Here is a 23,843-nt window from a genome sequence, read left to right on the forward strand (position 1 = left end):
TGCCCAAAACGTCTTATGCAGCTTCATTAGAAACAGCTTGCTTTGTGGGGAGTAGGATTTTGGTCCATTTCCTGGATGTTCCCTGGATTATGGGGACCAAACACCTAGTCTCTATATTCTGAGGGGTCCCTAGGCAGCAGTGAAGTGTGCTGTAGGAGGGACAAGGTGGTGATGGGAGGTTAGTTGCAGCAAGACAGAAAACGTGAAGGGTACAAGTGGAACGGAGATGTTACAGGAAGTAGAAGTAAAGAAAGGGCTTTAAGTACTTTGGGTCTACGGTCCAGGGAGGTTGGAAAAAGAAGCGTGTGAAACAGGTTTGAATGGGAGAGAAAAGTGTCAGCTGTGATAAAAGGGTTTCAGCAAGAATGAAAGGAAAGCTGTAGAAGACAGTAGTGAGAGCAGCCATGTTGTCTGCTTTAGAGACCGTGTCCACGAGGAGAAGACTGAAGGCAGGCCACCAGGAAACTGGAGGTTGCAGAGCTTGAAATGTTGATGCTTATTTTGGGAGTGAAGGAGGATAAGATCAGGAATAAGTTAATCAGAGGGAGGGACGTCTCGAAGGCGAAAGAGAAAAAAGATTTTCTGAGTGCTCCCCAAGATGTTACTGAACTGGGTTTTGTTTTTATTAGTGATAAATACCAGCGCGCGCGCACACACACACACACACACACACACACACACACACACACACACACACACACACACACACACACACACACACACACACACACACACACACACACACACACACACACACACACACACACACACACACACACACACACACACACACATGGAATCACACTGTAAGTGAAGGATATTTGATTTTACTTGAATACAAAATTGACATCAAATTTTACAGCAGACATAAAAACATGACACCTGTTTTAATGACACTTTTATAAAACACTTTTTGTTTAGAGAAAAAAAAGCAGTGAGAAAAGTTCAGTGTCCAGATCTAACATTTAACCTGGCACATTAACAAATTCCAATAAACTGGAAATTTGGGGTGGAGCAACCAGGCATCTTGGCATCAAAAGTAACGATCAGTAACAACTTGGCTTTATTTACGCTGAGCAAAAATAGAAACACTTTTTTGTTTGCTCCCATTTTTCATGAGCAGAACTCAAACATCTGACAATGTGTCCACATACACAAAACACCCATGACTCAAATATTGATCTGAAATCTGTCTACATGTGTGTTAGTGAGCACTTTTCCTTTACCAAGATAATCCATCGCACCTCACAGGTGTGGCATGTCAAGGGGCTGATTAGACAGCATGAATAATGTACAGGTGTGCCTTAAACTGCCCACAATAAAAGGACACCCCGATGTGTGCGCAGTTGTGCTTTATGGGGGGTGGTGGGGCAGAAAACCAGTCAGTATCTGGTGTGGCCACCATTTGTCTCACACAGGGTAACACATCTCCATCCCATTGAGTGTATCAGGTTGTTGATTGTGGAACGTTGGTCCACTCCTCTTCAATAGCTGTGAGAAGTTGCTGAATGTTGGCAGGAACTGGAACACAATGTCGTATACGCCGATCCAGAGCACCCCAAACATGCTCAATGGGTGACATGTCTGGTGAGGATGCTGGCCATGCAAGAACAGGGATGTTTTCAGCTTCCAGGAATTGTGAACAGATCCTTACAATATGGGGCCATGCGTTATCATGCTGCAACATGAGGTGATGGTCGTGGATGAATGGCACAACAATGGGCCTCAGGATCTTGTCACGGTACCTCTGTGCATCAAAATACCATCAAGAAAATGCACCTGTGCTCGTTGTCCATAACATATGCCTGCCCATACCATTACCGCACCACCACCATGGGCCACTCGTTCCACAACACTGACATCAGCGAACCGCTCATCCACACAACACCACACACACAGTCTGTCATCTGCCCTAAATAGTGAAAACCGGGACTCCTCTGTGGACAGAAGGCCTCCCCAATGTGCCAAATGCCATAGAATGTGAGCGTCTGCCCACTCAAGTCGGTTACGATGACGGTCTGCAGTCAGGTCCAGACCCCGGTGAGGACAATGAGTAGGGGAGTAACGGTACTCAAAAATGGTATTTGGTTCGGTTCAGTGTTTTGAAGAGCTCCGTTCCATTTTTTCCCAGGTTATTTGCGCCGCTATGAGAGACACGCTCATACAGAAAAGTGTTATGTTTGACTGTTGATGCTCCATATTTTTATTTCTGTAGCTAGCCTTAAAAAGTCAGCTTCCTCTGCGCCGTATTTTTTGTTGTTGGATGAACACTTTACATCAATTGTCTCAGGGGAAAGTTCAGCAGACGTGTTTGTTTCCATATATGCCGCTGCGTGTCTGCATTGTGAGGGAAGGGGAGAGGGGCGAAGCGATGCCCCATTCAGCGTCTCTACGGGCTCCAGTAGCAGCGACAGCCAGCTAGTTTGATCCGCTCTGAAAGGCGTTGATCAGAATTTGCAGATCACGTTTTTAAACGGAGATCGGGCGCGTGCAGCCATCATGCGTCACTCAATACAGCGTCCGTGCGGAAACTTGCCTAGGAACTTTTATCTGCTGCTCTTAAATCACGCAAATAAAAGTTCATTATTTAAAGGAAAAAATAAACCAAAACGGTACACAAGTGGACCGAACCAAAACGGTTCAACACTCCCCTGTGAACCGTTACACCCCTAACAACAAGCATGCAGATGAGCTTCCTAGAGACGGTTTCTGACAGTTTGTGCAGACATTCTCTGGTTATGCAAACTGATTGTTGCTGCTGCTGTCCAGGTGGCTGGTTTCAGGTGATCCTGGAGGTAAACATGCTGGATGTGAGGGTCCTGGGCTGGTGTGGTCAAGTGTGGTCTGCGGTTGCGAAATGCTGTTGCTTATGGTTGCGAATTAATTTCACGGGCAACATCTCTGGTAGACATTCCTGCAGTCACCATGTCAACTGCACGTTTCCTGAAAGGTGGCGATATCTGTGGCATTGTGCTCTTTGATCAAACTGCACATTTCAGGGTGTCCTTTTATTGTGGGCAGTCTAAGACACACCTGTACATTATTCATGCTGTCTAATCAGCCTCTTGATATGCCACATCTGTGAGGTGGGATGGATTATCTTGGTAAAGGAAAAGTGCTCACGTAGACAGATTTCAGAACAACATTTGAGAGTCATGGGTGTTTTGTGGATGTAGACGAATTTTCAGATATTTGAGTTTAGCCCAAACACAAAAGTGTTGTGTTTCTATTTTTGTTCATTGTATTAACCTACAATCAAGCAAACAAGAATGGCCATAAAGGAATGCTTAAGACTCAAAGATAAAGAATTACTGAAGTTACAAAAATCACACTTGCATCTTCAGAATCTCTTCAGCTTTCACTTTCCTTTTAAACCAGCTGTTACAAAGCTAAAGCTAAACTTAGTGGCAATACACAAAGAACTACAGGACACGTCACATGAACTCGTTTAGGAGAATTTCTACTATTATATTTGACAAAATTGTATTTAAAGAACAAATATGCAAACAAAAAAACCTGACAACACAACTGCTTTAAGTTTATTAATATATGGCAGTAAAAACTAAATAAACTTACTTTTAAAACTGTAATCCTTTTTAGTCTGCCGTTTTAAGAAGAACAAAAATCTCCCGTTGAGCCCGTAATGAATCCTTGGATATTCTTTGCCAATGAAACACCGGGCTGGTTAAAACGAGCAAATGTGAAAACGCATTTTGAATATCCTTTGAATTTGGACAGCCTGGTCGCTTCGCTGTGATGTCATCAGCCTTAAAACGCGTACTCGGAAAGACGAAGCCCCTGGATTTGGACACAGCCACCATTAAAGCTACTGGTTGTAGCAACAATAAGCTAGGTTTAATGGACACATAGAGATGCATACAATCAAGCTAATTGAGCCAGACTGGCTAAATGATCAGGATGATCATGAAGGTTATGTTTGATGAAGGGAAAACTCCAATAACATACTAAATTAAACCATTTCAGATTAAGTACGTTACTTATGATAGGGTAGAATTATTTTAAAACATAATCTCTTAAAGTAGCATTTGTACTATTTTAGTTGTATGATTATTTCATTTCATTTGAAGAGATGATAAAAGTAAAGCTAAACTAATACAAAAGCACTAGTAGCCTCTGAATGTTTTTCCACAATCAAAAGCAAAATCTTATATAGGAGTACATATCCCTCCCGGCAGTACACGTACAACTATGTTTTAGGTTGGAGGAAAACCCAATTAAATCTATTAACATTTATCATTTACAAAATGCTAGTATTGGCTAACTGTAAGGTTTAGTTACAATACAACACAGAAGTGTGTAACTAGCAGTGTTGGGCAAGTTACTTCAAAACTGTAATGCATTATTTATTACTTGTTACCCTCATTTTAAAGTAATTCATTACATTACAATATTACTGATTTTAAAATGTAAGACATTACACTACTTTTGCATTACTTTAAGTTACTTTCACCAAAACAACTTCAACATGTATCTGGTAATGTGACGCTCAGTGAGCTCATGACATACAGTATGTGGAAAGCCTATAAGCTTATGAGTTTGTGTAGAAAATGATGCAATCTTAATGAACTTGTGTGAGTAAGCTTTATAAATGCCTCAGGACATTACAAACAATCTTTTTTAAGTCAGGTTCTCAAATTGTTCCACTCTTCCCAGGTGTACGAAAACAATTCCACCTTAAAAGCATACCGAAAAACTGAGTGAGAATTATGCAGCAGCCAAGAGTTTCACTGCAAAACTCGTCCAGTCCATGTTTGTTTGTTGGTCAAAGCATAATTTTCTCTGAGTGTGAGACTTTTGGATTAATGGCAGCAAGCAGCTCCACTCATCGATCCTTTAATAGGTAAATAAACACATTACAAACTAATCAAAATGTTCATACAAATGTTTCTGTGCAAACAGATGTCTTTAAACATCAAGACTTTAAAAACTAGAAATTTGCATTTAATAATACAAAAGCAGTAGAGAAAGGCAACAGATCCTAGATGAAGATAGCAACCTGCTTAGACCATCTGCCATGCAGCAGCATTAGCCCGTTGCTCAACCGCCACACTGAAGCTTCAGCCAGACCTTTACCGGAAGGAGAGAATCTGAAACCAACGTCCGAGGGGAGTAACTGCTTCTGTTTAGCATCTTAGGGGAGAAGTTTGTGTTTTTGTGAATGGAAGTGTGTAGGAGCCAGTGAAGCGGAGGTGCCTGGTGGCGTTACCGAGCTTTAAGGCACGTCCACGTCATCGTCTAACTAAAGACCACGTGCATCTACCACACCGGTCAGTGACGAAACATCAGCCGTGTGTGTGTGTGTGTGTGTGTGTGTGTGTGTGTGTGTGTGTGTGTGTGTGTGTGTGTGTGTGTGTGTGTGTGTGTGTGTGTGTGTGTGTGTGTGTGTGTGTGTGTGTGTGTGTGTGTGTGTGTGTGTGTGTGTGTGTGTGTGTGTGTGTGTGTGTGTGTGTGTGTGTGACATACAGCAGTTTTTAAAGAAATGCTAACCTAACAGACAAAATCCACAAAATTATTTTCCAGTTATTCTCCATTTTTGTTGAAGATATGAACACTTTTTGTTAGTGGACTAGATTTGAAGAGGAGACGTTCTGGTGATCTCTTGCATCCTATTGGCTGCCTGGATTTAAACTATAAAATACTGACGTCTGAAGAAGCGTTTGGTTAAGATTTTCAAACACGCCTAAAAGTTCTTCTTGGGGATTGTTTGTCAGGACGGGTCCTGCACCAGACAACAACTTTTGAAGAAACGGTTTAAAAACAACCAAAGTTTAAAAAGAGCTTGAATTAGATGATTCAAACCCAACCAACGATGTCGCTGATTTGATTCATTCACACTGAAACTATGAGAGCAGACCAGCAGCTCAACCTGTAGACAGCAGCTGACTGAAGGAACCACAGAAACTAGAAAAGTTTGTGTTAAGGCTGCGATCATGTGAAGGCATACGGGGCTGGATTAGAAACCACCTACAGCACACGGCCCCCACACACACACTCAGGGGCATGGAGGTGGTTTCCAACATGGCCTACGTCTCTGGGTTGGTGCTTTTAGCTTTATCCACAACCTTTGTGTACTGAGAGAAGATTGCGTCAAAAGCTTCGTCTCTGTGGATCATGGCTCCAAAAATCATCGGCTGCAAAAGAACAGAGAGTCAGCTTCGATTTCAGTCGGTTTACTTCATGCAAACATCCGTCAGAGGAGTAAACGTTCCACCGGTGTGTGATGACTAATGGGCCTTTAACTATAGACATAGAATTACCATGGAAACGGTCTTAACGGTGATATATTTACCACACACATTAAACTCAGCCTCACTGGGCTATGGCTGTTAGCGGCAAAGGGACAATCTACAGTATCTCAAACATTTGCTGTTCGCTGGATTCAGTGTCTTTGTAACGGAGTTGCTGCGGCATCTCACCTCAAACTCTTCTGGGTTTCATCTCCAACCAATCAAACAACAGTAACTGCCTAGAGATTCTGGCCCTGGAACACTGCTCCAGCTAACATTCCCTCTGCAACAGTTGTCCTCACATAAGCTACGTTTCGAAGGAGGAAACAGATTCTTTTAAATGCTTTCTGCTGTTCTTGGTGCATTTATTTGGGCACAAGGTACAGAGACTTTTACATGAAACCCCTTTTTTTATATTAAACTAATTTCCCACAATTTAGAGCCTCAAACCAGTGGCAGCCCAGTGATACGCTGAATGCATTTGCACTGTAGATTGTCCCTTCACCTCCCCCCTCCTGGACCCTCTGCAGTTCGCATACAGAGCCAACAGGTCTGTAGACGACGCCATCAACCTGGCTCTCCACTTCATCCTGCAGCACCTGGACTCCTCGGGAATCTACGCTAGGATCCTGTTTGTGGACTTCAGCTCTGCGTTCAACACCATCCTCCCTGCTCTGCTCCAGGACAAGCTCTCCATGCTCAACATACCCAACTCCACCTGCAGGTGGATCACTGACTTCCTGACGGACCGAAGGCAGTGCGTGCGGCTGGGGAAGAATGTTTCCACCACTAAGACTATTAGCACAGGATCTCCACAGGGCTGTGTACTTTCTCCTCTGCTCTTCTCCCTGTACACAAACTGCTGCACCTCCAGCCATGACTCCGTTACACTGATCAAGTTTGCGGACGACACCACCCTCATCGGGCTCATCTCTGACGGTGATGAGTCCGCCTACAGGAGGGAGGTGGAACGGCTGGTGTACTGGTGCAGCAGCAACAACCTGGAGCTCAATGCTCAGAAGACAGTGGAGATGATTGTGGACTTCAGGAAAGTCACAGCCCCATCTCTCCCCCTCGTCCTGACGGACACCCCCGTCACCACTGTGGTCTCCTTCCGATTCCTCAGAACCACCATCACACATGACCTTAGGTGGGAGCCATCCATCAGCTCCCTGAGACCCAGCAGAGGATGTACTTTCTGCGGCAGTTGAAAAAGGCCAAGCTGCCGGCCCAGATGATGGTGCAGTTTTACACGGCCATCATTGAGTCCATCCTCACCTCCTCCATCGCTGTGTGGTATGCTGGAGCCACGGTGAGGGACAAACAGACTCCAGCGCATTGTGCGCTCTGCTGAGAAGGTGATAGGCTGCAGCCTTCCATCTCTCCAGGACCTGTATGTCTCCAGAACTCGGGGGCGTGCAGGTCGGATAGCAGCTGACCCTTCTCACCCGGGACACAGACTTTTTGAGCTGCTCCCCTCAGGCAGGAGGTTACGGTCCATCCGGACCAGAACCTCCTGCCATAAGAACAGCTTCTTTCCATCTGCCGTTAGACTTGTGAATAGCTTATAAACACACAACCATGCTGGTCTTCTGTACTCGACACATCGTCACGTTATCGGCCATGTTACCATTACCTGCCATTTTTATAGCTGAAGGTTTTATTCTATTTTTATTCTTATTGTGTGTTCATGTTATATGTAGCACATTAGTACCAAAGCAAGTTCCTAGTTTGTGAATCGTTTGTTCACTGACAATGGCAATAAACCTTTTCTGATTCTGATTCTGATTTCACTAACACACAGTAGCAAAGTGACGCTAGGTACATGTGATTTGGTCGTTGAACGCCACACTGGGATCTTACCTTCAGGGTGTACGGCGTTGCTACAGAGATACCCATCCCTGACCCAGGCAGCACGGACAAAACTTTGTACTGTAGTGGACGGAAGAAGAAACGCCATTAGAATGAGTCTGCATCAGCTTCTGATGCAGGTCTGCTACGTAAATACGCTTATTGGGGTGATAAACCTAAAGTTTATACCTTAGCTATCAAACTAAATGCTTTACTGAAAACATTTACATAGAATCAACAGAAGCTGCTGAGTGCTCAGACCAAAGAGAGACGGGAAGTCAGCTGTGGAATAAAGCCCTGGTCAAAGAGGTCAGATGTATTGTTGGTTTGTTCAGAAGAGAAGATCCACCTGGACAAAAACAAACGGGTGACGACCAACACCGACCTTCTGGATTTCAGTGATGTCAATCAACTTGATGACTTTGTTTCTTTTTGAGGATCCGGACCTGGAGCTGGAGCTCTCAAAACACAGGTGGCTGAGAATAAAAGACATTTTTATAAGCATTAGCGGAAATCCACATTTTATATCCTCAGGTTAACTTTGTGTGGATTTACACGGAAAAGAACAATAGCATTTTCACACAAAGGTTTCTTTCACACTTAGCAGAAAAAGGGGACCAACGGACCATTTTCGAACATCTGGCCAACACTCCTACATCTTTTCCCAGGAACGTAAATTTTACCAAAAGACTTGTTTGTTTCCCTCCTTAAGCAATCGAAAAGACGGACATTATCAGGACTTGGTCTGGTCCATGTCAGCCTGCCAAGACCTGGCTCTCCCCCAAGGTTTGAATGCTCGTTAAACCTTCTCAAGGGACATTCTGGAAGATTCCAGGATCTCGCTTTTATCAAAACCCTGGAATTTTTCTGTTTATTTATAATCAAAGAAGGTGTTTAGGTTGTTTACCCTTAAAATAGAAGTCAAGGTGCTCTAAGTTAAAATCGTATCAGCCACAGACCTAAACTGTTTGTTTTGTGTTTTCTTTCATGTTAAACTTCTGCCATTGTGTTTCACCAGATCAAAACCATGCTAAAAGTGATACAGTCAAGCTTAAGACCTGAAGTTAATTCTTTCCCATTTAAAGTAATACTTTGATGCTAAAGTAAGACTTTTTGAGGCTTTATATAAATAACCGTGTTAAATTGGGAGCATGAATTTCCCTTGGTTGTAAGACAGGGCTATGTGAAAGAGCCACATTGCCATCAAGTGGTTAAGGAATGAAATACATGTGGGTGTCACCCAGAAGGTTATAAAAGCCACAGAGCAAACCTCGTGTCAGCAGACTAAGGGCCAAAGATGCCTTAAGCAAATCTCTGCTTGGCTTTTCCATCTTAGCCTAGCAAAGCGTCACTCTTAAAAGTTACAGTAAAAACTTAGGTGTTTGGAGCCTCTGACCACCCTCCCGGCGACGGAAAGCAGGTCTGTGAAACATCTCATCTGGCTGACTTTTGTGCTAAGCTCGATTAGTGAACTCAGATTAGTCCATTTCTTTTATGGCTTGTTTATTTTGATCCCGCATTCATGTTTAGCTCTCAAGATTTATCTTCTTTCTCTGCCGCACACAAATCCTTATTCACACTAGGAGTTGTATGAACTAGTCGACTAGTCGACTTCACTGCTCTGTAGTGATTTTTTATGCCTTTCAGAGACTAGTCGCTGTCACATGATAATGAGCGACAAGATGCAGTCCTCGGAAAAGACAGCAGGTGACGAGCCCCTGCGCATTGGGAGGCAACGTGCTGTGCCAGAGTGCCGGTACTGACGCCCGCTGTGAAACGGACATTTAATCAAATTGTGACCTTTACCCTCTTGCAATTTAACCTTCCCCTCACCCCCATCCTAACCTTAACCAGCGTGCGCATGCAAAGCTCTGATTGTTGACGCACTCCAGACATCTGCGTCGTGAGCACGGTCACAGTAACATCAAATTAGTTGTCGCCACCTCAAAAACGAATTTAACACGCAATCGTTCATGTCGGCTCATTTCCTTTGATGTTTTCTGTCTTTTATTTGTGCCTGATGCGTTTCGCTGCTGTGGAGCGGGGTGCGTCACCTGTTTTGTCCTCCAATAATTTCACCTCACTGATGTAGTCGGTGAGCAGCGCGCACTCCACTGTTTTTGCGGTCGGTAGATATTTTAGAACTGCAGTTCAAAGGTAACTCATAAGGTGAATATATATGAACCCAGGTAGCAGTTTCTCTTTAGGATTGAGAGGAGATGCAGGAAGATAATAAACAGGCAGGACAGAAAAATAGTCAAATAAAAACAAGTTAGTTTTTGTACCTGGTGGTTGCAACAAACAGACACCATTGAAGGTAATCAGAAGTGAGGAACAGAAAATAAAATAATTATTTTAATGTTTAGAGCAGCAGGAACTCTGAGAGGCTGCAGGCGCATCAGTGAGTTTGTGGCTGCTGCGCAGGGGGAGGGGGGAGATGGCTGAAGTGGAGCAGTATAGATGCAGAAACTACCGCTGTTAAGAGATGTGTTTAACTTTGAAAATGTGGGTGCAATTTTAATTGTCAAAAACTCCAGCGACCCCCCCCCCCCCCCCCCCCCCCGCTTCAGGTGTATGACGTCATCAACGACTAGTCAAAGTCGACTTGATTTTCATTACTTGACAGTCGACTTTAAAAAAATTAAGTCGTGCAACCCCTAATTCTCACACACACACACACACACACACACACACACACACACACACACACACACACACACACACACACACACACACACACACACACACACACACACACACACACACACACACACACACACACACACACACACACACACACACACACACACACACACACACACACACACACACACACACACACACACACATTTATATCAAATTTTATTTCATACCACACAAAACCATCAACCCTAACCAGCTCCAGTTCAACCGCTGACCATTAGCACACCTTCCCAGAGCCTGTCTGTGATGCTTTTGCACGCTGCTGCCATACTGGCCTCCACCCCACAACCTCAGAACTTGCCAGTTACTTTTAGCCACATGACACCGTTCACAGCAGTCTTTCAACCGCCAGCTCACAAGATTTACGTTGGATCTCTCGAGAGCCCAGTCTCAACAAGGGGCTCTGTTACCAATGTCAGTTGTACTCGCCAAACTACCGATAATCTTGAGACTGGTGGTTTATTTTTAGCTGCCCGCAGGAGCCCGACGACAACCTGCTTCCCTACGCAGGGCTCTCCCACCAACCGCACCAGCAGCACACAACGCGATGACAGAACGTTGGTGAAAGAGGATGCTAGCTGCTCACTTTTCCGTGACATAAAGAACTCCATGGCGGATGTAGTCCGTTGGCGTCTTCCTGTCTCGGTTAATCAGGCAGCATCGCCAGCCGTTCTCACACACTGAAACAAAACCACAGAGATAAAAACTTCAAACTGGACTCGTTTTGTGACCAGAACATTCATCAGCTGCTTCTGTCCTCACCTGGCAGAGGGCGCTCACTCTCTGAGAGATTGAAGACCTCGTGGAAAGCTCCTCTCTTGGTGCTGTAGTATCGTCCTCCATCTTCCTCTCGGCTGACACCCAGAGGAGCAGCTGTGGAGACATTGCTCCGAGTTCCCGCAGGCTGAACCTGAACATGAGGGTGAGGGAGGTAGGAGAGTCAGAACGCAGTTCCAGCTGGTGGAGAAACCAGAATCCTAAAAAGGGCCCGTGTCAGATAGCGATGTGGCGGCACCGTGGAGTGGCTAGCCCACCGGTCTGACAGGCTGCGTTTTAACATCTGGTTGTTCATCTTCATTTTAATACATGCCTGAAAATAACTAGTTTGGGAAATCCGGGTGCAGAAGTTTAACTCTGAAAAAAGTCTTTGGATTTGTTACATCTGCACATAAAACCATCCTGACCCTTGACCTTCTAACAGCAGTTACCAGGATAAAAGACCCAACGCAGACTGTCCACCCACTTCATGCCGCAGTGTTTCAGTGGGAGTGTCTAAGGATCATCAGGGCGACGGTGGCAGAGGAAAGCCAACACCACAACCGGAGGGTTGCAGGTTCAAGCCCCGCCCAGGCACTCTCAGTTGTGTCCTTGGGCGAGACACTTTACCCTCCTTACCTGCTGGTGGCAGCTGTGTACGAAGGCCTCGCTTTAGTCAGTTGTGGCTTCATTGTAGCTCACTGCCACTAGTGTGTGAATGTGTGTGAATGACTGTTGTGTTGTAAAGCACCTTGGAGGGTTCGAAATAGTTCTAAATAAATACAGGATATTTACCTCATTTTGAAAACTGATATAAATGTTTTTGCCTTTAAAACAACACGATCACCATAAATCCCCCATGATCCATCAGCACTCGGAGCACGACTCCACCACACAAGCTGGCGGCGCCATGTATGAGATTTAATGTGGTTTAGGACATGTAGTGTAAATCAAATCCTGAGATGTGAATTTTGGCTCCATATGATCAGAAAAACAACGTCATAGTCAAAAAACTGTTTGTTTAGTCACGTTGTGTCTCTCAAACATGCTCCGATCTTGACTTTTCTTGGTGTGCCCCTCCTTTTCTTCCAGAGGCTAAAATCACACGAGTCAGGTTGGGTCAAAAGCTGGCAGAAAACTAGCACCATGTCACACACATCAAGATATGGAGTTGCTGTATATTTAGTCATCCTCTGTGGCTCGGCTATATTTTTTACATGACTTTTAGTCTTTGAGTTGAGGATGGTCCAGCGTGGACCTCCGGGCTCCCGTAGCAGCTCTTCCCTGTTTTCAGCTGTTCTTGTCTGCCTGTTCTCTTCCTCTGACCGATTATCAAGCATCTTAAGTTTCATTAGTTGGTCTCTGCGTCTTTTAAACTTCATGTTATGAAATTATTTATAATTCTTATCCCAAGTCAGACATTTTAATGTAAATTATTCATTCATGCTTTAACGTCCGCCGCCCATCTACAGCAGCCACCGGCAGTGATGTGCCCGTGTGCTGACTGGGTTTCTTTTGCCCTCGAGTCAGAGCCATTACATTTTGAGAATCTGCCGATACAGAGTCCCGATCTGATACCTTCAATACTTAAAAGAATGAAAAAAGCCAGAATGTTCCTTATTTTTAACTGAATCACTAACATTTAACAACCCTATTAACAAACAGGACACTTCTGTGAGACAGCTTGAACAAGTAATAAACAACATTAATTCTTCACTTTTAGACATTATTGCAAATATAAAAACAAATAGCACCTCAACTTAAAATATCTGACGGGGGTCTTTTTTGCCTCAGCCCCCAAAATGCCTTGATACGGCCCTGGAATGAGTTTTGAAGGGGATCTGAATTGTATCAAATACATAAATATGACATGCTGATAAATGATTGCTTTATAAAGGTAAAACATGGAGTGGGATAAATCTAACTTTTATTTCAACAACTTTGTTTTGTTTTCTTGGTTTTTATTTTCTATTTTCTGTCTCTGATCTTCCTGCATATCCTCTCAGTCCTCCAGAAAAATTGCTGCCTGCTTCCTACTTTTTCACCTCACCAGTTACTTTTTAACTGAGCAGATCAACTGGATCTACCGCGTCTGGACCACGGGTGATGAGCGCTGCAGCGACATCTTAACGCGTCAGGGCCGGCTCCAATAAAAGACAGAAATTATAGAGAGAACGTGAACGACCGTGTGTTAATTAAACATTGAAAATGTGAACAGGTCTTTTCACACACACTCATATCAACCTGACACACATGTTTTTGGTCTGTGGGAGGAAACTGAAGAAAACCCATTCATGCACGAAGAGAACATGCTAACGCCACACAGAAAGCTGCACAGGCAGGATTCAAACCAGCAACCTTCTCGCTGCAAGGCAGCAGTGTTTCCAAATGCACCCCCATACAGCCCATGCTGAATAATCATGATTTCAACATGACCAAAAGAAACATGATGTTTACTGTTGTACTGAATCAGCCTACTGCCAGACTAAGTATCAACCTTCTGGGTCATTTTACCAGACCTTCACAGCGAGCGCGCATCTAAAAGGACACCCTGAAAGAACCGCTTTTCGGGCCACTTCGAAGCGAAGAAAGTCCCCCCACAACAGTGTTTATACCACTCTCTGGTCTCCAACAGAGTCTCTTAAAAAACGTGTTATTTCTGAACGTTTATGTCACGCAACGGCTGGCCCTGTAAAATATGGCAGCTAAATAAGTTTGGGAACCGCTGTAGTAAAGTATGGATATACAGTGTAGTATGGATGTATAGTGTAGTGTGGATATATAGTGTAGTTTGGATATGCACCACTCTGGGTTTGTGTTTGAAGGCACACTCTGATACTAATATTAACCCATTACCTGTGAAAACACCTGAATTAAAGATGTTTTTGTGTTTGCTAATAATATCATTGTGGCGGCCATCTTGAATTGAATTGACTCCTGAAGTTTGTTCACTGAATACTTTCTGGGAGTTTCATTGAAATCCATTCAGCGATATCAGAAATTTAGCTAAGACGAAAAACATGTGTGTGCATGCACACACACACACACACACACACACACAAACTATCACTATCACATCTAATGAGTCAGCGAATCGGTAAAAAATACCAGCTGGTGGTAATACCTATACCTACAACGCGCACACACACACGCGCACACACACACACACACACACACACACACACACACAGCAGGTCCTACCTGTTCACACTCAGACGGCTGAGAGAGAAGAATAAAAACAGCTCAGAGACGTCACCGCAGCAGCGACACAGTGTCTATGTGCAGCAGATTCATTCACTCATCACTTGCAGATGTGTCACCTGCTGTCACATGACTCACACATGAAGCTGACCTCAGAGCAGCTGTGTGCATTTGTGGGACTGGACTGACCCGTCTGCTCAGCGTGATGTTGCTGCGCTCTTTTAGCTGCAGGTCGGTGGGCAGGTTGGTCCAGATGATGTAGGGCGTATCAAAGCGCCGCCTCAGCTTGGGACAACTCTTAAAGATGAAGTCGATGATGAAGAACTTGATACCCACATACACACCTGAGGAGGAGGAAGGACCTGATCAGACACACACAAGCAGCAGCCGTAACAGGCAGACTGGCCATCAGGAGCTCCAGGACATTTCCTGCTCGGAGATTCTACGTCTCTGAGATGTTCTCCTGCATCATGGTCCAGCAGTTCTCCTGCTACAAGCCTCCAAGTCAGGATGTATGCACACAGACTAAGTCTAACATGCTTTATTCTGTTGCAGGTTCATTTTTTCTGCTCATTTAAGTGTTTGAAGGTGCAAACTGAATGTGTCAATATAGAAAAGAAATAAAGACGTACCCATAATAAACCCCAGCAGCTGAAACGGCAGGAGGCACGAGGCGATGAAGGCCAACCACAGTCCCACATACAGCTTCTGGGTCAGCTCTGGCTTCACCCACATGAAAAGACTGCACACACACACACACACACAGTGTTAAGCTGCCCTGTAGAGGGACCGTCAACAGTATTTTAAAGTTTTTAAACGTACTTTTTTATTTTCTCCAGAATGTTGGCCATCCTTCCAAACAGATTCTGAAAGGTGGAAGAAAAGAGGATAAGTGACTAGTAGCGACTTGTAGCCACTGATTGTGAGTCTCTGCCCACCTGAGCCTTCTGAGCCACATCCAGAACCAGCTGGAACTTCTCAGATACCGTCAGGTCTTCTTTAGGTGGCTCCTGGGAAAAGACCGACCCACACAATCCTTTAGCGTTTTCCTGCTCGTGTTACACATGCTCAAAACGTTGATACCAGGTGATACAAGCCACATTTTCTGCTGGAGTAAGGAGAGACTTCTCACCACTGGCTCAGTCACTTCAGGTACGATGCTCCACTGGATCCTCCATCCCCTGAGAGCAAAGGAACAGCAGAACACAGGAAATCCCAAACTCAATAAAATGTCCAAGTCAGATTGTTATGAGAGAGAAAAACATCCAGGTTGTTCCATCTATCGGTTGCGTAGAAACGTCCCGACATTTTCTCCCTCCTGAGGGGACACGTTAGCTCAGCATTGGCCTGCTGGTTAACACCTACATGCTAGGGTGTCTGGGAGTTGACGCTCTAAAAAGGAGTGGTCCACATGTCTTTGTGACAGCTAGCCTAGCCTGGCTGTACTCATTATCACTTCCTGATATTTGGACCAGCATATGTTGTGTTTTGGTGCTGGTAAGAGGGTACTGGTGATGGGATGCTGGTCCACCAGCTAAACTAGCACCATATGCTAGTTTTTCCAGCAAGGGAATCAGACATTTAGCTCTACAAACTAAAAACTAAGCAGTTGGAGAAATTCAAACATTTTAAGCCAAAAATGTGTTTTCTGAAACAGCAGAACTACTGACTTCTCTGGTTTGGTTTCTGGCCATGTGATTAGCTGGATGCAGGAGCAACTGACCTGGAGATGAGGTTATTCAACGAGAGACGTAGGATGGCGAGGAACAGGAACATGGGGACGGCCAAGCCTTTCCACGCAGCGTACATGTAAACCTGCAGAGGACAAAGTTTGACTCGTCACCAGGAAACCAGTAAACTGCATACAGAACCGTTAACCCTTTGTATACGTGTGTGTGTGTGTGCGTGCGTGCGTGCGTGCGTGCGTGCATGCGTGCGTGCGTGTGTGTGTGAGTGGGCTTACAATGAAGGCAATGGCAGATGTGTAGACGGAATTCCAGCTGGATAAGGCAGAGAGGTTCCTCTTGAAGTTGGTCACAGGTCTAAAGCCTCGTTCTGAACAGAACTAAGCACACTCAGACTCTTTCACAAATATAAATATGAAATTTTGGGCTGAAAATAATAACGCTAAGCAAAGAATCTAGGATTATTTTGTCTGTGTCAAAATACTTTAATACACAAGCTGAAGAATTCAGTCAAACTGAAACTTTAAACTTCTATATGATTGGTGGAGTCCCACCAGGGTGTGTACTTGGGCCTCTACCGTTTATTCTGTATGTTTCACATAGACAGATGAGCCCCTGCTCTACAAATCACTATCACATAGAAGGCTACACACTGGTAGTGAAACAGAAATACTCACTGAGCCGCCTCATGTTTTCAGTCAGCCTGGAGATCAGATATAAACAAACATTAATTATGACTTCAAACAAACAGAATACATTGACCCTTCTAACAGATGCTGAAGGTGTCTCTTTGTGGGAGCGACTTCATCGTAATCTGTGTCCACTTATCATATATAGCTGAATTCTTTATATGCATCACAGCGTGGTACGAAAGCTGCACAGATGGTGGCAGCTCCCACTCCCAAGGGATGTCTGAGAGGAGCCATTTAGACAAACAATTAAATGATTAGTTTTAATTAGTGTTTGTCTAAATGGCTCCTCTCAGACATCCCTTGGGAGTGGGAGCTGCCACCATCTGTGCAGCTTTCGTACCACTCTGTGATACACGGGTGAAAGCCTGGCCAAACAACTCAATTAAATGATTAGGTTTAATTAGTGAGTTATTTGGCCGGGCTTTCACCCATGGAGCCCGAAGAGGAGACGTGGGTCCCTCTTTCCATGAGCTCACCACTCATGGGAGGGGCCAAAGGGGTTGGGTGCAATGTGTGTCGGGTGGTAACCGAAGGCAGGGACCTTGGCGGTCTGATCCTCGACTACAAAAACTAGCTCTTGGTACATGGAACGTCACCTCTCTGATGGTGAACGTGCCGGGCGTGGTGGTTGAGGTTGAGAGGTTCCGGCTAGATATAGTCGGACTCACCTCGACGCATGGCTCTGGCTCCGGAACCAGTTTCCTCGAAAGAGGTTGGACTTTCTACCACTCTGGAGTTGCTCCCACTGAGAGGCGCCGATCACGGGTGGACATACTTGTTGCCCCCCATCTTGGTGCCAGAACGTCGGGCTTTACCCCGGTGAACGAGAGGGTAGCCTCCCTCCACCTTCGTGTGGGGGGACGGGTCCTGATTGTGGTTTGTGCTTATGCACCAATCTGCAGCCCAGACTACCCACCCTTCTTGGAGAGCTTGGAGGGGGAGCTAGAGAGTGCTCCTTCAAGTGACTCCCTCGTTCTGCTGGGGGACTTTACGTGGGCAATGACAGTGAGACCTGGAGAGGTGTGGTTGTAAGGAATGGCCCGCCTGATCTGAATTGGGGCGGTGTTTTGTTATTGGACTTCTGTGCACATCATGTATTGTCCATAGTGAACACCATGGCACCAGCATAACGCAGTTCGATGATTGAATTTGTTGTCATTTCATCTGATCTGTGGCCACATGTCTTGAAAACTCGGGTGAAGAGAGGGGCGGAGCTGTCATCCTCCGGGAGTATGGGGTACAAGGCCCTTTGTTATGGGCTATGATGACTGTATGACCGGTGTCAGAGCTTGGTCCGCATCGCAGACAGTTAGCTGAAGTAAGTTGGGCTCGTTCCCAGTGAGAGTTGGACTCCGCCAAGGCTGCCCTTCATCACAGATTCTGTTCATAACCTTTATGGACAGGATTTCTAGGCGCAGCCAAGGTGTTGAAGGGATCTGTTTTGGTGGCCTGAGGATCAGGTCTCCGCATTTTTAAGATGATGTGGTCCTGTTGACTTCATCAGAACGTGATTTCCAGCTGTCGCTGGAGCGGTTTGCAGCCGAGTGTGAAGCGGCTGGGATGAGAATCAGCTCCTCTAAATCCTAGACCATGGTTTTCAATCGGAAAAAGGGTAAAATGCCTTCTCCGGGTCAGGGATGAGGTCCTGCCTCAAATGGAGGAGTTTAAGTATCTCGGGGTCTTGTTCACGAGTAAGGGACAGATGGGAGTGAGATCGATAGGCGGATTGGTGCTGCAGGCATTTTACCGGTCTGTCGTGGTTAAGAGAGAGCTGAGTCAGAATGCGAAGCTCTCGATTTACCGGTCGATCTACGTTCCTACCCTCACCTATGGTCACAAGCTTTGGGTAGTGACCGAAAGAACGAGATCACAGATATAAGCGGCCAAAATGAGTTTTCTCCGCAGGGTGGCTGGGCTCTCCCTTAGACATAGGATGAAAAGCTTGTTCTTCCGAGAGGGGCTCAGAGTAGATTCGCTGCCCCTCCACTTTGAGAAGAGCCAGTTGAGGTGGCTCGGGCTTCTGGTCAGGATGCCTCCTGGACGCCTCCCTGGTGAGAAGACCCAAGACTCGCTGGAGGGACTATGTCTCTCGGCTGGCCAGGGAACGCCTTGGGATTGCGCCGGAAGAGCTGGCCCAAGTAGCTATGGAGACAGAAATCTGGGCGTCTCGGCTTAGGCTGCTGCCCCCACGAGCCGACTCCGGATAAGCAGCTGAAAATGGCTGGTTGGATTTACTTGATCAGCACATTTGTCAAGTGGTGAAAACCTGGACAGGCTGCGTTGCTGTAAAAGCAGAGAAGAGTTGCTGCAGGAAAACTTAATGAGTTTGATAAGTGGAACGTCAATGTGGCGGTGCGCAGAAAAGGAGGGGCCGCCGGGGTCCTGCAGGTGCGCACCAGGCAACGTCAGCCTGTGGCTGATTATAAGGGAAAGCACCGCAGGTGTGGGGGAGACCGGATGCGGGCTTGAGGAGCTGGGAGAGCTCCTGTCCCAGTGTGGCAGCTACGCTGACCTGTGAGTGAGGTGTGAATGAAGCTGTGAGCAAAGCAAAAGCTGCGTCTACAGTCTGTGCGCGTGGGTCCGGTAGCTGATGCATGCTCAGTGAACAAATCTTATTTCTCAATTGGAATTTTTTTTGAAGGTGTGTGGCCAAAATGATGCACTGTCGGTTGCTGCTTACATCCGTCTGTACCATACTCTCAAATCTCCACAATCAGGAAAAGAGGATTAAACTTATGTTATAAAGACAAATCATTAAAATAGTATTTTTTTTCTTTTGTAGCATCTCTCCTTACCTCCTGGCACTGAGTGGCTCCTCCGTCTCCACTGCCGTCTCCTCTGGTTGGAAGCGGAAGTCTTCAATATAAACTCCAAAGCGATCGTTGAGCCACTTCAGGAAGCTGTTGGACAGAGTGTCTCTCTGTTTGTCTGTGGAAAAGAAAAATAACTGACCAATAAAGGCTTTCGCCTCAGATGATGCCGACGGTCAGCAGGTGTGGCATACCTGTGCTGCTACCCGCGGGTGGAGGAGGGAGTGGAGCTTTCGGGCTCTGAGATGGTGAGTCATCAAGTCTGTTAGTGGACGGAAAAGTTCAGTTCCAGAAGAGAGAAAGACAACGCTGTATCTTCACGGCGACCCACCTGGCTCTCAGGACATCAGTCATCTTCTGCTCCAGCTCCACCCGCCTGCAGCGTTCCTTCTCCAGTTCCTGTTTCAGCAAATCCACATTTGACTCCTCTCTGAATTTCCGCAGCTCCTCCTCTGAAACAGCAACAAATGAGTTTGAAATGCATCTTCAGTAAAAACTCAGCAACACTACAGATTTAACACGTGAAGTTGTTGCTTTCAAACTGGTTTCAGCGGTTCTTCAGCCAGAAACCTGAACAGCTCCACACTAGACAGCACTCTGCTGCCCTCTGCTGTCCAGAAACTGCATGTAACAGTTTTGGGGCTCGGACCGTGGCTGCAGTCTAACAATAGTCTCATAACAGTTCTATCAGCTGGAGTCCAGATTGTAAATTTTTAAAAAGTAATTAATTGAAGAATGAATTTAAAGAGGAGATGATGATTACATTAGGACATTTTCACCCTCCTGTGCACAGACAGAAAATGGATTACAGAAAAATAAAGTATCAGTTTGCTGCCTCTTGGGTTTTAAAGGGACATTATGAAGTTTGACAGCCAAAACATGTATAGAAATAACAAAATTTCTTCTTCATACATTCTCCTGCAATGCCCTGGTCCTGTTGAATGAGCCCTGGCATTTTTACTGTGATTGCCTGTTTTTCTGTAAAATCACAGAAAAGGAGAGCTGCTCGGGTCGAGCAGGCTGCTTCACGCTCAGGCATAGCCTGTAGAATTTGCTATCAGTAGTTTTAGCAGCAGAGAGTGAGGTAGTGCCACTTTGTTGCTGTTCCTAACACCTAGTGATGAACCTAGCTACATTTCTGAGGACCCTTAGCTACTTTCTGTAGAACTTTCTTCTAGATATTTCCTGCAAATTAGCAACAAAATAGCCATTTTCGCTCCGAACCGTTCTTTGGTTTGACGTTGTTTCAGCTGTCATCAAGGATATAAATGTTACAGATACAAAAGACATCACTGGCGATTCTGTATGTGAACATAGTTCATTTAGAGTTTCTTTTTTACATTAATGATATATTTTTTTACAGTAAGATGCCCAAATTTTCATTTCAGACTTGCCGAACGGCATTGGATTGCAGAAAGACTGACCCATCATAAACCTTTGTCGGCTGTGCTGAAGAGAAAGGTACAGAACCAAATTATTTAATTAATTAGCTGCGCGTTCTCCTGTCCTCTGTCCTCCGGGCCACACACACACGGGACTGTCTCAGCTGTTATTTTCGTTAAGGAGTGTGCACGTACAGCATGTGTGCCTCGTGCACGAGCCTACTATTGAAGCTGCCGTTACGCTTTTGGCCTGAGGGGGCAATCGCGAGCATAAAAATTCAAAAGTCCAAAAAGTCCCTTTAAAAGGGACATTTTAAAAGCACGCCCTCTTGTGGCTACTGCAGGAAACAGAACAAGAAACTTCTCAAACCTCTGCTGCTAAAAATAAAACTCAATGTTTTTTTTTCCTGTTGACATTTTAGAAACGGCTTTAGAAAGCTTCTGTCTCCTGAAAACTAAAATGTTTTGTCATCTGTTTACAAATGATAAAGAAATGTTTCTTTGTCGTTTTGCTGCTTTTAGACTGGTTACTAACCACTCTAGTGATGAACGGCACATAAAAAGTCCAACACTGACCGATCACCCAGATGTGCTGTGAGGCGATGGCCTGATGACTGGAGGGCGGAGCTAATGTGGAGTTTAATCAACATTTCCTGCCCAGCTTTTAGAGGATTTACTCTTCTTTTAGTGAAATGCAGCAATGGTTTTAATGACCAAATTGTCTTTGAGCTCATCTAAAACTTCTCAGGTCGAGTCATTTTGTTTACTTTTGTAAATCCTCCAAATGTGAAAAGTCCCATAAAGACTCACCAAAGAAGTGCTTCTCTAACAAAGCCACTTCTAGCAGCCCTTTGACATGATTTAGGTCTGTTTTTGGGTCGTCTTGGAGAGCTGTGGGAAAAGATCCAGGACCCGCCTAAAACACACCAACAGACAGGAGAGTTTTAGGATTAAGATAGCAGAATGGATCAAGTCCAAACTGAAGCAGTCTGCTCTGCACCTGGACATCCATCTGCGGCTCGCCCTCCTCCCTCAGCTCCTCCGGCTCTCGGACGGTGATGCGAGGTTTTATCACCACATCCTCACTGCACTCCGTGTCGGAGGTGTTGGGCGAGTCGGCCAGATCCAGGAACTCGTCCCGTCTCGGTCCCCGGAACCGGATCCTGTCCAGGCGCTTCAGCATGGTGGACATCTTGGAGTCTGGCTTCTACCTGAGCATGATGGATACTTGATCTGCCAAAATATAAAAACCAGTATCTTTTCTCACTGACCATCTTTTCTCTGGCATTAGTTGTATTCATTGTGCTGCAGAAACATTTTTTGGACTAGGTGGACAATCAGCACATGAAATCCTTCATCAGCTCTTAACACGAGTCTACAGAAGATCAAACGCACAGGGTAAAGGAAACGTTTCACCATCTGCTCTGCCTACAGGCTACGTTCACCGCTCTGACATCACAACTGAAGGTTCTTGGTAGCACTTCTTACAACCAGTTTGTTGGAAAAAACCTGCATCACTGCTGCCTCTGAGCTTCTTCAGCAAATAAAACAGGAAAAAGCTTTGAAAACGATTTGAATATTAACCGTCTTCGTTTACACAAACTCAAGAATGTTCTACAGAGATCGGGTGAATTATAACCAGGTCCCTTCCATGCATGTTTTTGGGATCTGTGAAAACAGGTTCAGCATGCTCAAGAACGTCCAGCAGCACCAGAACGCTCTCCTAAAGTTTCCCAGCTGTTAGAGCAGAAGTGAGTCCTTCTGCAGCAAGGTGAGAAGGCTTTTGGAGGATGGCCTGGTGTCAACACAGGCAGGTAGAAACTCCCCAGGGACACAATGGTGTTTGGCTAAAGGTGCAGAAACTGGACTGATGGGAACTGGAGGAAAGTCATGTTTCTGTGATGAATCTGATTGTTTAGACTAGAGCATCTGGATAAATGATCTGGAGAAGAACGGGGGAGAGCTCCCATCAGTCCTGTGTCCCTCTAACAGTAAAACATCCTGAGACCATACATGTGTGTGGGGTGTTTCTCAGCCAAAGGAGAGGACTCATTCACAGTTTAGTCGCAGAACAGCCATGAATGAAGAATGGTACCTAAACATCCTCCCAGAGGAACTCCTCCAACCTTCCAACAACAGTTTGGTGATGAACAATGTGTTCTCCAGCCAGAGAATTCTGCTGTTGTGTCCTTGGGCAACACACTTAACCCACCTTGCCAGCTGGAGGTGGTCGGACGGAGCGGTGGCACCTGTGCTCGGCAGCCTCCTCTCTGTCTGTGTGCCCCAGGGCAGCTGTGGCTACATCGTAGCTCATCACCATCAGTGTGTGAATGGATAAATGATACACTGTAGTGTAAAGCGCTTTGGAGTCCTTACTCTGAGAGGCGCTATACAAGTGCGGGTCATTTATCATTTCTACAGCCACAGAGCTAAAGTCAGAACTAAGGTGATCAGGAACATTTCAGGTCACCATTGCATTTTCTTTAACTTGTCAGTTTCTGCATCCCCACCTCCT

The 23,843-nt window shown here is 45.4% G+C and overlaps 1 protein-coding gene across 6 annotated transcripts in view; it reads right to left on the bottom strand.

The window, feature by feature from the left end:
• Positions 1–23,843, bottom strand: part of LOC107396067 (GRAM domain-containing protein 4) — a 46,170-nt gene that overhangs the window by 14,040 nt on the left and 8,287 nt on the right. For 3 of the 6 annotated variants that reach the window (XM_054734152.2, XM_054734153.2, XM_054734156.2), the window contains 18 exons: positions 22,329–22,561; positions 22,139–22,244; positions 20,278–20,398; positions 20,141–20,208; positions 19,932–20,064; positions 17,122–17,147; positions 16,723–16,814; positions 16,483–16,574; positions 15,892–15,940; positions 15,698–15,769; positions 15,582–15,625; positions 15,392–15,501; positions 14,949–15,103; positions 14,760–14,777; positions 11,565–11,712; positions 11,389–11,482; positions 8,485–8,575; positions 8,112–8,180 (listed from right to left, as the gene is read on the bottom strand). In XM_054734152.2, the coding sequence (XP_054590127.1) occupies positions 8,112–8,180; positions 8,485–8,575; positions 11,389–11,482; positions 11,565–11,712; positions 14,760–14,777; positions 14,949–15,103; positions 15,392–15,501; positions 15,582–15,625; positions 15,698–15,769; positions 15,892–15,940; positions 16,483–16,574; positions 16,723–16,814; positions 17,122–17,147; positions 19,932–20,064; positions 20,141–20,208; positions 20,278–20,398; positions 22,139–22,244; positions 22,329–22,520 (1,680 nt within the window). In that variant the 5' untranslated portion in view covers positions 22,521–22,561. Of the gene's footprint in view, positions 1–807; positions 6,153–8,111; positions 8,181–8,484; positions 8,576–11,388; positions 11,483–11,564; positions 11,713–14,759; positions 14,778–14,948; positions 15,104–15,391; positions 15,502–15,581; positions 15,626–15,697; positions 15,770–15,891; positions 15,941–16,482; positions 16,575–16,722; positions 16,815–17,121; positions 17,148–19,931; positions 20,065–20,140; positions 20,209–20,277; positions 20,399–22,138; positions 22,245–22,328; positions 22,562–23,843 lie in introns of those variants that run through there. The other 3 variants (XM_015975591.3, XM_015975595.3, XM_054734154.2) reach the window with 3 other exon arrangements.

This window comes from Nothobranchius furzeri, chromosome 14 (genome assembly GCF_043380555.1).
Source record: "Nothobranchius furzeri strain GRZ-AD chromosome 14, NfurGRZ-RIMD1, whole genome shotgun sequence".
Lineage (NCBI taxonomy): Eukaryota > Metazoa > Chordata > Actinopteri > Cyprinodontiformes > Nothobranchiidae > Nothobranchius > Nothobranchius furzeri.